The following is a 14,796-nucleotide window of genomic DNA, read 5'->3' as shown; positions in this document are numbered from 1 at the left end:
CTTTCAAAAAATAACTTGGTTATTTGTGTAGTAACAATGTTTTTGATATGTTGATTACCATTGGCAAAATGGTTACAATAACCAAGGTTAGACCATGGTTATTTAGTGGCAAGTAACCATGTATTTGTGGTTCTAACTAGTTTATTTTTGCAAGGGTTATTTTTTCATGTAGGCTACTGTACATGTATGTTAGCCTTACTATACTATGAGAAAATAAGTAATAAAATTAATTTGATATGATAGCCTACTTCAATGACATTGGGCATAGGGATCTTTATTAAAAACGGAAGATTTTATTAAATGTAGTCGTCCTGCAAGTCGTCAAAGCATTAATTTTGTTAAGCATTAAGCATAAAGTTCTTAACAGAGATGCGTGTGTGAATCCAACAGAATAATAGTTTTAATATCCCAGACATTGCACGAGCTCCTTCAAGCGCGGTAATCCTCACAGGCCAGGTCTAAAAATATAATTCCGCCGGCAAATAACAGCATGTTATGAGACATCTGTCACAGTCAATATTTTCCTAATTATGTGATGGCGAGAACACGCACACAGTCATTCATACACACACAGAGATACAGATCAAACTCGAGTTAGTAAAGGGCAACTCTACCGCGCTTTCGTTGCACAGCAACCAACATTTGAGGGATTTAACTTTGTTTTCACGCCTGGGATGCAATATTGTAAGTGTCTTTTGTGACCGTGTTTTGTAGTCTATTGCACGCGCCGCATTCATCATCGTGAGTGGTGTTGCTCGCACCCTGGTGCCGCGAGAACACGCTGTAATGCGCGCGCTGATCGACAGCTTTATTTATTAGCTGTGTTAATGATTGCAGATTTGATGTGCTCGCTCGTGCTGTGTGTATCCCCGGGGGTCGCGTCGTATATCAATCTCTTGAAAGCCCCTGACGGAGATCAAGTGGGGGAAAAGAATTAATTTCAAGTTTTACATTTAGCGTATTTGCATAAAGATATGCCACTGAGAGCGATTTTATGAGGAAACCTTGGGTGGAAAGCGAAGCTGTGGATATCATCACCGTTTAGGCAGGTGCGTGCGCGCCAAACGCGTGCCCAGGTGCGTTTGAAGAAAATAGCTGGTACGCATGCGCAGCACTGGACCAGATGCTGACAGGTCTTGCAGGTCCTGGAAAAAACCATAGCTTATGTGTTTTAGTTTGTGAAGTCTATGCGCTTAGAGAGTCTCAATGTACACATGTGAGATGCGAAGCGTAGCTTTGTCAGCATATCTACTAATTGCACGGTTTTGCAAAAAATTGGACTAGCCAAGGACATACCCAGGGACAGGCTAATTACATTTTTAGCAAATCAATGAGAAATGGCAAGAACATAAGTTCAGTAAACCCCACGAGACGAGTTAACGTAATGGGAATTCTCAAATGCGTTTTCCTCATGGTCATGTATTCTTCACGTGATGAGTTTGTTTTTAGGGTTGTGTAAGGGTCGCGTGTGTGTTTTGTTGATAACCAGGATTTGGAAAGGCAAACGCAGTGACGGCAGATGGTGTTGGACTCTCTCACCTCGACTGAAAGATTCGAGCCAAGCGACAGAATCGGAGAGAGCGTGCGCGCGTGTATGTGTGTGTGTCTCCTTTCACACATGGCTTTTATGATGATGTTGTAGCCAATTTTCATTAAAGGCGCTGAGCGCAGTGATTTAGTCAAGAGGGCCGTCTCAGCATCACGTCCCTGCAGTGGCTCCTCCATGGACCCAATGGATTGTCTTGCGTTTCTCCTCACTGTCAATCACACGGGCCCATCTGACCCGGTTCTTTTAATGCCGCCGCCATGCTTTGATGTGACGTGTCATCACAGTGAATGGATACGGTGCTCTGACCCACATTTGACAAAACCTTCAATGCAGCAAATAACTGTGTGTGCTGCAAACAAGAGTGCGTTTATTGTCAGCCTTTTGTTTGTTTTTCTTCTCTTTGACATTTTACACCGTCACTCATCAGTCACCTGTGCTGAAAACACTTACTTCACAGCAGTTTAATGGATTTAAGGGTTTTGATTGTTTACGTTTTGTCAAAATGCTGCCTTTGGGCCCTGAGATACAGTAGGCTGTGATTCATCTGATTTGTTGTGGTCGAGACTGTGTGGTCTTTTTTGATATAGGTGTGCTTGGGTTACCACAGAGGCTGAGAGCGCTGTACACATTGATTAGTTAATCATGTTAGAGGCGCACATATCGACAGCTGGAGTCAGTTTACTGTCACTGGCCATAAATCCAGTCACACGAGGATCCTTAGATTTACAGGACCTGATCATCCACAAACACTTTCCCTGTCTGTCTTATTTCCCCTCACGTCTTGATATTTTCTTCATTCCCCAGAACAGCTGAAACTCTCTGTTTGCTCAGTGAATGCATGAGACTTAAAGCCTCAAGGTTTGTGTGCGCGTGTGTGCGCGTGTGTGTATGTGTGTGTGTGTATGTGTGTGTGTGTGTGTGTGTGTGTGTGTATGTGTGTGTGTGTGTCACTGTCACTTGCTAAGTGTGATTTTAGTACACACACAGATCGTAATACCGGGCCAGCATGTGTTTGATTGCCATCAGCCTCCATACTGAGACTGTTTCCTATTGTGTAAGGTATCTGCTGTCTATCATTTCTTTCTTTGCTTTTTTCTTACTTAGTTTATTTCTCTCTTTCTTTTTCTTTCTCTTTCTTTGTTTGTTTATTTCTTTCTTGCTTGCTCTTTCTGTCTTTCTTGCTTTCTTTCTTTCTTTCTTTCTTTCTTTCTTTCTTGCTCAGTCTTTCTTTTTTGCTTGCTTGCTTGCTTGCTCTTTCTATCTTTCTTGCTTTCTTGCTCTCTTTCTATCTTTCTTGCTTTCTTGCTCTCTTTCTTTCTTTCTTTCTTTTTCTGTTTTTCTTTCTTTTGCTCTCGCTCTTTCTTCGCTCTTTCACTCTTTCTTCGCTCTTTCGCTCTTTCTTTATTTCGCTCTTTCTTTATTTCGCTCTCTTTCTTTCGCTCTTTCATTTTTTTCGCTCTTTCTTTCTTTCTTTCTTTCTTTCGTTTTTTTTCTTTCTTTCTTTCTTTCTTTCTTACTTTCGTTCTTTCTTTCGCTGGTTCTTTTTTGCCCTTTCTTTCTTTCTTGCTTGCTCTCTTTCTTTCTTTCTTTCTTTTGCTCTTTCTTTCTTTTGCTCTTTCTTTCTTTCTCTTTCTTTCTTTCACTCTTTCTCTTTCGCTCTTTCTTTTGTTTGCTTTTTCTTTTGCTCTTTCGCTCTTTCTTTCTTTCATTCGCTCTTTCTATTTTTGCCCTTTCTTTCTTGCTTGCTTGCTCTCTTTCCTTCTTTCGCTCTTCCTTTCTTTCTTTCTTTCCCTCTTTCTTGCTTGCTCGCTCTTTCTTTCTATCTTTCTTTCTTTCTTTCTTTCTTGCTATTTCTTTCTTTCGCTCTTTCTTTTTCTTGCTCTTTCTTTTGCTTGCTCTTTCGCTCTTTCTTTCTTTCTTTTGTTCTTTCTTTCGCTCTTTCTTTCTTTTTTTCATTCGCTCTTTCTATTTTTGCCCTTTCTTTCATGCTTGCTTGCTCTCTTTCTTTCATTCATTCTTTTGCTCTTTCTTTTGCTTGCTCTTTCACTCTTTCTTTCTTTCGTTTGTTCTTTCTTTCGCTCTTTCTTTCTTTCATTCGCTCTTTCTATTTTTGCCCTTTCTTTCTTGCTTGCTTGCTCTCTTTCTTTCTTTCTTTCTTTCATTCTTTCTTTCGTTCGCTCTTTCTTTTTTGCCCTCTTTTTTTCTTGCTTGCTCTCTTTCTTTCTTTTGCTCTTGCTTGCTTGCTTGCTCTCTTTTTATTCTATTTTCTTTCTTTATTTCTTTCGCTCTTTCTTTAGTTCGCTCTTTCTTTCTTTCTTTCTTTCTTTCTTTCTTTCTTTCTTTCGCTCTTTCTTTCCTTCTTTCGTTCTTTTTTTCTTTCGTTCTTTTTTCTTTCGTTCTTTCTTTCGTTCTTTCTTTCGCTCTTTCTTTCGCTCTCTTTCTTGCTCTCTTTCTTTCTTTTGCTCTTTCTTTCTTGCTTGCTCTCTTTTTATTCTTTTTTTTCTTTCTTTCTTTCGCTCTTTCTTTCTTTCTTTCTTTCTCTCGCTCTTTCTTTCGCTCTTTTTTCGCTCTCTTTTTTCGCTCTTTCTTTCTTGCTGTTTTCCTTTCTTGCTTTCTTTCCTTTGTTCCTTCCTTCCTTCCTTCCTTCCTTCCTTTCCTTCTTCAGTCCTTGCTTCCTTCCCTCTGTTCATCCGTCCGTCCTTCCATTCCTCCATCCATCTCTTGTCTACATTTCTTCCTTTCCTTTTTTCTCATGCAATCTTCCACCTAAATTCTGATAGCTTTCACAGCTGATATTTAATTTAAGTAAAGCTACACACTTGCACACAAGCTCATATTTTGATATACATAATCTAATTTTGATTATGTAATATTAACCAGAAAAGTTAAGTTGTCTGGTTACCATTTCTGGTAAACACACAAACTAATAAAACCCTTACTAGTGATAATGCACTGCAAGTCATTTTCAATGAAATACAGCTTCCAAGTACATACATTTTTTATAAATATAATGTAGCGTTAATAGGTGTTAAAGTTTAAGGGCTTAACTTGAATATGATTTTTTATATATATGAAATAAATAGACCAAGCACCTGTCTGTATGTTTTAACCTAAATTCTTACATCTGACATACTGTCTCACTGTTAAAGATCTACTATACTATCTACTATACTGTACCATTGTAGCATTTGTTGACAGCGCGTATGATCAAAGGGCCAAGTGTTGGTTTAACTGGCCACTGTGGTAGATGGTTTTTCACGCATGGATCATCTCCTTATGAGTTTTGGATGGAGTGGCCATTTTGTGGTATGGCAAAGCAATGAACGGCATTTAGTTTGGCAGCCACAGCCTTGAGTTCTCAATCACCACATGCTATAAAATGAGGCCTAGTGCAATTACAGAGCCCATCTCTGTAGAGAGAAAGAGATACTGAGGGGACGGAGGAGTGAAATACAAGAAAGAGAAACACATGCTTCATGCTCCTGCAGGAGTGCAAGGGTTTTACTGTTGCTGCTTAATGAAAACGGAGAAATTGTGGCTTTTGAAATTACACAGCCCTGTCACAGTTCCCCCTCAGGTTACCCCGGCCCGACGGCAGGGGTCTCTGGAGCTGGTGATGTCTGTCAGGATTCAGTTCGAAATAGAGAGTATCCGCTGAAACTTTGCCTTGATGTATGAACTTCGTGAATGAAGATTTTATGCTCATTTGAGTTATCTGTCGTCCCGCAACAGCTAGCCAAGAAATTCCCTTTAGAGAAAAGGTCTCTTATGCATTATTTTACACATTATTAATTCTGCCCTTGAGTGTAAAGTTGAGGGACTTTGATGTTCGTCTTTCCGCTTTCAGTCGAAATGCTTTGTGTGTAAAACTCTAATGTATTACTTTGAAACTGATGAAAATATTCAAATTGTAATGTCACTCATAACCAGGCCTGTGCCTTGCGGAAAGATTTTCTGACGAATAGTAATGCATTCATTTGTTCACAGATCTACACTCACCTTTACTCCTGTTTATTAATATATACATATGTGACCCTGGACCACAAAACCAGTCATAAGGGTCAGTTTTTTAAAATTGAGATTTATACATCATCTGAAAGCTAAATAAATAAGCTTTCCATTGATGCAAGGTTTAGGATGGGACAATATTTGGCTGGAATACTCATTTTTGAAAATCTAGAATCTGAGGGTGCAAAATCACTTTTAAAGTTGTCCAAATGAAGTCTTTAGCAACACGCATTACTAATGATAAATACATGTTTTATATATTTCCGGTATAAATATTTTAATGGAACATGAACTTTATTTAACATCCTAAAGATTTGGCATAAAAAATGTCACTTTGAGACATACAATGTATTGTTGGCTGTTGCTACAAAGATACCTGTAGCTGTGTGACTTTTATTTTGTAGTCCAGGGTCACATATAAATATACAAAGAAACCGCTAAATTTTCAGCAAGACCACCCTGCAATAAATTAAGACGCAGCTTTATCCGAGTCATCAGGAGATATATCCCAAGCATATATCTGGAAGCTGTTGGTGTATGTACTGGTAAAGTGCTCTGCAACTGAATGTAATCCATGCAATATCAACCCTGTGTAAAGTAGGCATGGGCTGGTATAAGATTCTGGCGGTATAATAACCTTTAGCAAAATACCACGGTTTCACGGTGTTGCTGTATTGCCATTGCAACACTAAAATGTGTCATTTTCAAATGCCAGGTAAAAAATAAAGCCTTTAAATTATAATATGCTTTCAAAAATATATAATATTTTTGTAATGTATATTAAATGTAAACATCAAATCAATCACATGACTTAATGATTTAATGAATTTGTATGGACACAGCTCATACCTTGGAGACGGTATCACAAAACATTTTAGTGGTTTTGAAACCTTCGCTGTTTAAAACCTCGGTATACCTTGAAACCGGTAACCGGCCTAGTGTAAAGCTGACAAAGATGGTTGTTTCTCAGCAGAGTTATGTACATTTGTCCCAGCTCAACACAGAGGCATTTTCTTGGACAGGGTTTCCAGGACTAGGCCTTAATTATTATAGGACATTTTAGCTTTAACAAACACCCTAAAAAAAAAAACAAGACTGGTGCGCATCTTGTGAGAAAACAATGGCACTCATATATGTTGAGGTATGTCAGTGCAAGGGGTTTTAAATTATTGCGGCTCAAATATGCATTTTAGCCTTGGACCAGGATAAGCCCTGTCTGGAAAACCACACCATTGTTTTCCAATATGTAGGTTGCTTCAGGTTGAGTTGTGATCTTAAAGTGTAGTTGTGGTCGGAGACGGAGACTTAAACAGAACAGTGTGTGAGAGAGAGAGATGCATTAAAAAGAGACAGTAACATTATACACACAACCTTTAACTTCAGTGTTAAATAATATGTCGTTTAATAGGTCATTATCAATATCTGAATGAGAAATGAACTGAGCTCCTAGCATCTGAAATTTTGGTAACTTGTATGAATCACGTGAGTTACTGTAAGAATGTAATGTACTATAAATCCTCGTTATACTATCTTATAGGTGGGCAATGAAAATCATTCAAAATAGTTGCATTTTATAAACTAACGTTACTGATCTAAAGTGTATTCATAGACTTCACAAATCTAACGTTAGGCGAGCAAAGTTAGCAAAATTAGCTTACCTGAAACTGATCACCTTTTCAACACCCGGCGTGGCTTCAAGTTACGGAAACAAAGTAGCCGAACTGGCTTTTAAATTCATCCCTGTTTGGAATGAATGGGGCTAGGCTAAATGCTAACACGTTCATGAAGCGTTATACAAAAATTGAATACAAAAACGCATTGAAAAAAGATAGGTATGTATTAATTCGTCTTTTGTTAAGGTAAAACATAGTAAAATATTGAAAAACTGTGGTGTTTTCCTTTAAGGTATGTATGCGGTGATTTATTTTCATTAGAGATTTGTCAGATTCCAACAAATCATGCATAGTTTTTTTTTTATATAGAGAATGTCAAAATATAAATAACTCATTTTTGAAAATTTGCTCATTCCTACTTAATTTGCCAGCACAGCTCACATATATATAAAACTTTAAATATGAATGTTTTATATATATATATATATATATATATATATATATATATATATATATATATATATATATATATATATATATATATATATATATATATATATATATATATGCTATTTTGCAGTTTCAAAAAACAATTGCGCCACTGACCAAAAAAAAACTAGTCTAAAGTCAGTGGCGCGTTGCGCGTGGTTCATTATGCTATTTTAAGGGCGCATGCTTGACCATAATGTATAGCGTGCACAACGCGCACACACTTTGCTTATCTAATCTACACAGATGCAACAGTTATTTTTGCAAATCATAAATTGTTACAATAAAAATATTAACACATGAGATAAGGGGAATCATAGTGGTGAGCATTGTGGTGATAGTTTTTATTTATTGTGTGGCTGCGTTAAAAAATTCTCATGCAAATAACGATTAAAGTATTTTCATATTTGTTGTGTGGCTGTATTACGTTTATTTTATGTAAATAATAATTAAAATGTTTTCATAAGAAATCTTAATGTAAATGAACTTGGGGTAGGACGTTGCTTGCGTTTCTTGGGTCCGATTTCAAAGCTCCCAAACCCTTTCAGCGGTGAGGGTGGACGCAGTGATGTCCTCTGCTGGCGTTAGGTCATGTGTAGAGGCAGATCCACCTCCCGTTACACGGCGTGCCCGATTTATGCTGGCAAGCTTGGGATTCCCCCGTCTCCTGACATCATTGTAGCGCTTGGCGCAACGATGGGGATGCCAGCTGATGAGACAATTGTGGCTATTTCCTCTCACGCCTGTTTAACCTACGCTGATTTGGGCGGGTTTCTCCCATCCCCATACAAAACAACTTCTCTGTCTTTGACTGCTCTTACAAGAACGTCGGTCTCCTCGGCTGTGAACCGCTCCTGGCGTGCGCCTGGTAAATCCGTCATAATAATAGCAACCCGCCATGGAACTTGCGCCCTTGCGTTTAAAGCGAATGTTGGATAGCGTTCTGATTGGTTTATTTGACGTTACGCCCAAACCACACCTATGAATAATGAACCTACTTCAAGACCAACCCCTTATTGATTTGCGCCCGGCGCAAGAGTTATTTCTCCCGCTGGGAAAATAGCAACAGCGCCCAAGATCCGCCCACAAACTCACTTGCGCGTTGCGCTTCGCACTTGCGTTTCAGATCGTTAAAATAGAGCCCTATAACATACATGGCATACAATCATTTTTATTTTCATAGTCATTTCAATTTGTTTTTATAAGTTATAGCAACTCATTACTTGAATAAATTTAAAATGGTAGGGTTAGGGTTAGAAATTACTTACACAGCCAATTTGATTCAACCTAAAAAATGTAAGCCAGGAAATTTTATTTTTAAGTGCACTCTTAGAACGAATGTGTTAATAACAACACATTAGTGTTGATTTTGGGATAACACACTAAATGCGTTGTCCCAGAATTCACCCATGTCTGGTATTATTGAAATAACACATTTTGTGTTACTCTTGTGTTATATTTTAAATCAACACAGAATGACACATAATGTGTTAAAAACTTAACGCACAAATATTCGTAAATCCTTTCTAAATGTGTTGCACAAACATGTTATTACACATCTTTTTATACCTATAACAGTATCATGTCCTCACCTTTCTTTTACCATGTTTAATTTATTCTTCTATTTTCCAGCCAAATTCTGTGCTAAAAAGTTAGGGCCTACTGCTCATAATTGCTCAAAACTCTGTTTGCAAACATGTCAGCCCGTTATAAACGTAAACATTTTACCCACAATCCCTCAGGTTCTTTTCCCTCGGTGGTGCCGGTGTTCCCTGGAACTTTGGACTGCATAGCGGCTGTAGACAAATGTATGCTGCACCCGGACTGTAAGAGGCAGTTTCGTCATTTGGAATACTGTGTGGATGAGGAGGCAGTGGCACCGTTGAGCCTGGAGTCACGGCAGGCCTGCATCGATGCCCAGAACGGTCTCATGCACTATCAACCGCTGCAAGAATGCAAGTGCCAGCGAGGGTCACGCATGGAACAGCTTTGCCTGAGTATTTACTGGACCATACGCTTTCCACAGGGTAAGACATGTGAGAGAAAGTGTTTACACTACGCTAATGCTTTATAAACTCATGTATTATCTCAGTTTAATTTGCATTTGATGAATTAAGCAAAGTGCCGGAGAGGTCCAGTGTATTTGTACTTTGGGACACAAGTGCGCGTGTGTATTATACGACAAGGTGAAATGAAAATTGACCCTAATTGCTTTCCTAATAAATGTCGTTGGTTCTTGATTCATGAGAGATGTTGTTCTAAACAAAAATGATGTTTGTTTTCATAATCTTTCATCAATTTGTAATATGTTTTTCCACCTCTGAAATGACTTTCCTTCTCGGGTGACTGGTAATAAGAGGCTACACGTCCACTTTAACTATCCACACAAATTCTGACGCATCCAATCAAACCCTGTACAATTTTTTCCCACAAATTATTGTGTTGAAAATGCTATTTAATGTCGATTTTGAAGAATATGCAACTGACTATTGTGCACAATTAAACTTCTAAGACCTGGATGTCCACAAATTCTGTGTAACTGGAACCTGTTGTACACAAACATGGACAAATGCACTGCTTCATGTTGAAAGAAAAATGTTTGGTTATTATATTTATTGGTTCTTCCTAACCCCAAAAATAGCTGGTAGAAATCTGAAAAAAAAAGACAAACCAAAGCTCGGTCTTAGGAGGTTAAATGGTGTACAGTATTTTAAATCTTTACAAATATCTAACACAGTCTCACCCCATGGCGTCAATATTTGACGACACTTGACCATGCGTCAATATGTTGACGCGGAGGGTATACCTTTCGCGTCATTTTTTGACGAACTGGGGACTTCAATACTATTACGTCCGTTGCATTCTCTTTCATATTTTCTTACCATTTTCGCATCGGTTTAGGGTTAGATTACGCAAAATTAAACAGTGTACGCAAAATTAAACAGTTGTCACCTGGCGTTGGGGTTAGAGTTAGGTACGCGAAATTAAACAGTTGTCACCTGGCGTTGGGGTTAGAGTTAGGTTTGGGTAGGGATGTCATTATGTAAATCTAACCCTAAACCAATGCGAAAATGGTAAGAAAATAGGAAAAAGAATGCAACGGACTTAATAGTATTGAAGTCCCCAGTTCGTCAAAAAATGACGCGAAAGGTATACCCTCCGCGTCAACATATTGAAGCATGGTCAAGTGTCGTCAAATATTGACGCCATGGAGGTAAGACTGGGTTGAAATATCCTTTATCAAAGATATAAGTAAGGGATAATGTACAGGCAGCCGGTTGTTATCACAGAAATAAGCCCAGATAGTGTGATCAGGAGGGTCGATCGAAAGCGGAGGGTCTTGGATGTCACTGAATGGGCTTATTTCTCAATAACAACTGGCTGGCTGTATATTATCCTGGTTATTACATGGCTATTTACCTCATAAGTAAGGTAAGGAACAAGAAACTTTAGCATTATTTTCTAAATGTCGACAAAAAACTTTTGCGAAATGAAAACATTTCCATTAACCAATGTTATGCGATTAAAACCTAATTTTGTTCTCTCGCGGTGCGTCATTTCATTGTGGCGGGTATGTTTCGGCCTCATACGGCGCCATGCAGACTGGCAGGAGTATGACATCAAAATACTGCGAGAGCGACTTGAAAGCATATAGACTCCTTAGTCGCTCTCGCGGTGTTGTGATGTGCAACGCCACATGAAGTTGACCACACCTCCTCTGTCTTGTCCTTCAATCAAACATACCGCGCCATATTTAAATGTGACTTTCACGGATGTGGGTGATTCAAACGAAATCCAGATTTAGAAGGTGTCTTGAAGCTTTTTTGGCACATATAAGATTAAGGTCTGAATTTACTATAAGCATTATTTTTAGAGGATTTAAAAAATATTTCCTATAGAATTATTTAATTTTTTTAGATAATCATTATCAAAAATTATCATTACCGCAACATGATATTACATTAAATATATGCATTTACAAACTCATGTTTTGGTAATAATAACTAAAAAGTTGTCTAGGTGCTATGAAAAACAAAATTTCAACTTTTATCTGGAGAGAGAAAATAAGAACTTCTTACCTGGTAGCCATCTTGAGTGTCACAGTCAATTATGTCCCTTCCAACATTTTTTTTTAAATGTTAGTTCCTTGAGGCTTAAACAATGATTGAAAATTGTTGCGGAGAATGAGAAAATTTTTCTTGGACACATTTATATTCCTTATTATTGTCTCTACACTTACCAATGATCCCCAAATAACACATGTTTCTTTACTGTAAATGTTTATAGTATAACATGCACTGAAGCTTTTTATTTTTTTTATTATAAATATTTCTATGTCAAAGAACCCAAATCCAGTCATGGAAGGATTTGCAGTAATGAACATTTTATAAAAATAATTGGTTTGTATGGTGTAATTTGAAATCATGTGCAAAATAGTATATGGAGAGATGTTTGTAACTGTATGGTTCTTATTTTGATACTCTTACTTTGCATTTACTTTTTTATCAAAATGTATCATGACACCTCATAAGTCTAATTTTGCGAGAATTACTCATGTCTGTTTACCTGTAAATTGCAGTTTTGTAATATATTCCTTGTTTGAATACTTTTTCGCGATATGTATGCGAAACTGCTTTGTTTCGATTGGGCGCATTTTTAATTCACTACTTCAATTTGGGCAATTTGAAGGGTAATGGAAATGCAGCTACTGAGTACCAAAGTATTAAAATAATTAAATACCAAAAAAACTGAAAAAATAATGACGTTGGTACACCAAATGTACCTGCATATATATCACACATAAATCAATTCCCACCTTTTATTTCCCACCGTGTTTGCTGTTTTCCTCAGAAGTTCAAAGCCTTGAGAATGCCGTTTCATGTTTCGTTTAAATTCCTGTGAATGTCCAGCACTTCCCAAATCAAGATAAAAAAGCAGACGGGTATAATGAAAGAGACAGGTCTACATGTAAAGCTCAAGAGACGACTCATGCATAAAGAATTTGTGTGAAATCGTTTTGTAGTTGAGTGCCTTTGTTCTGCTGTAATTCATAAATACTGAACTCATGGATCTCAGCGGATGTCGTTTGTTATGTTCTTTCAGGACGTTGCCAAAATGTCTTAATGAGAGTGTGTTGAGTGAGCTACCGGCGGATTAAGATTTAGTCAGTAATAGCATTTAATGACTGCTCGGTAATGTGTACAAACTGGCAGGCGGGCAGAAACCCAGTCAGATACTAAACAAACGACTGGCTCGCTGACGGTGCTATCGTGGTTAATCTCGGTCATTCCTTCATCTGTTCATTATGCACGGCACGACTGATAAATACACGCGGGAACCACAATTTGCTTTGTGCCGTTGAGAGCGTCTGGTTCCACATGACAGCTGAACTTTGGTGCGCGAGTGTTTGTGCGCATGCATCCGTTCGCCCGTGAGCAAAAGAAATTACGGTTTGCCATCGGGTGACGTTGAAGGGATCATCAAAGCACGGCTGCGAAATTAATTGATTTTGCGTCCATATTCCCACCCAATGTGGCTTATTAATATTAAATGCTATGAAACGGGAATACGGTTTCCCGCAGCAGCTAATCAAGAGCTGTTGTTAACACTGAGTAATCCCAGGCATCTTTTAAGAGAGATCTCATATACGGTGTTGGGGCTGGAGGGCCAGAGAGGACCGCGGGGCCGCCCTCATCAACAGTCTCAGAAATTATTGCTTTTAAGAAACACACGATGTGAATGTCAAGTGTTCTCTTGTGAAGTGTATCATCTCTTGCAGAATATGCAAACGCATAATTGCCAATGTACTCTATGTCTCTAAACTGAAATGTGATGGGTATGGGTAAACAAGACGGTAGGGATTCAGTTTTTTTTTTTTTTGGTGTGTGGCCAAGTCATGATGACTAATATTTCTGAAAATGCATTTTTAAAGAAAATCTAAATTAAAAAAGTGTTTTTCTTTTTTGAGAGCTACTTGATTATAAGCATGTATCACTTTTCACAATACTTTTTCAACACATGCCATGTAAGCTATATCGAAAAATATAAAATTAGTTATTTTCACTCCATTGTTGGGTCAAAAAGGGTCAAACCCAACTGATGGGTTAAATTAACCCTGAAAATGTTTATATATGACCCCACAATGGGTTGAAACAACCCAGCATTTGGGTTTAAACCAGTGGTTCTCAAACGTTTTCAGTGTGCAGCCCCCCTTGTATAATGTGCATCTCTTCGTAGCCCCCTAATGAAAATTTTGACATAAAACATTACACATCTTAAAATGTAAATTAAACAAAATATAAAATTATGCAATGTAGTGTTGTTGGTTAGTAGCATTTTGTAGCAACACTATGTAGTTTCCATGTAAAAATGACTTACAGCTCCCCATGTGGTTATAAAGCGCAACAGTGCCTGGTATCAGACACTCTTCTGCAGGCAGGGGGAGGGGCGGGGCTGTGTGCTCTACCCTCCACCGCCACTTTCTGAGTGTGCTTGTAGCAGCTAGGAGGCTGCTCAGGTTGCAGCAACAGTACAATTTGTCCAGTTAAAAGTTGTTCTATCACTGAAATAATTTTAGAGACATTATTTAAAGGTAAAAAAACTACATAGTGTTGCTTTAAAATAAATAAATAAATTTGTATACTGTATTAAATATACACAATGTGTAGATAACCAAGATTTCTGAAAATATCCCTTTATCAACGACTGCAAAATAAAAGGTTTATGTAAGGAAAAATTGACAACGCGCCGTTGAATTATTCTAAAATAATGCACACCCAGGGTGGTAATGCACTGTGGTTGTGCATTATTTTCAATTATACCACGGGCCTGTTAAATGCTGTATTCTGATTGGTCGAGAAATGTTCCACGGGTCTTGATTATTTTTCTGTAAACTGCACACCTGACCTAACAAATGTCTTCAAAGAACCACCAAGGTGACTCCTGTCCTTTGAATTATTTGAAAGTAATGCACACTTGTGCCGCATTACAACCTTGGGTGTGTATTATTTTCAAACAATCCAACAGCTTGTCGTTAATTATTCTTTACATACGGACGCTTTGCATCGTGCCGCATTACAACCTTGGGTGTGCATTTTTCCCTTATAATTCAATGACCCATTGTCAATTATTCCTTAC

The 14,796-nt window shown here is 38.0% G+C and overlaps 1 protein-coding gene across 2 annotated transcripts in view; it reads left to right on the top strand.

Moving 5' to 3' along the window:
• The window catches only part of gfra3 (GDNF family receptor alpha 3), a 41,956-nt gene that overhangs the window by 1,341 nt on the left and 25,819 nt on the right, over positions 1-14,796 (top strand). Inside the window, exons 1-2 of one of the 2 annotated variants that reach the window (XM_073812185.1) lie at positions 578-684; positions 9,402-9,686. In XM_073812185.1, the coding sequence (XP_073668286.1) occupies positions 675-684; positions 9,402-9,686 (295 nt within the window). In that variant the 5' untranslated portion in view covers positions 578-674. Of the gene's footprint in view, positions 1-577; positions 685-9,401; positions 9,687-14,796 lie in introns of those variants that run through there. The other variant, XM_065275284.2, reaches the window with a different exon arrangement.

Source organism: Paramisgurnus dabryanus, chromosome 16 (assembly GCF_030506205.2).
Source record: "Paramisgurnus dabryanus chromosome 16, PD_genome_1.1, whole genome shotgun sequence".
NCBI lineage: Eukaryota > Metazoa > Chordata > Actinopteri > Cypriniformes > Cobitidae > Paramisgurnus > Paramisgurnus dabryanus.
The sequence above is the reverse complement of the archived record's forward strand: the minus strand, read 5'-3'. Positions and strand labels throughout refer to the sequence as shown.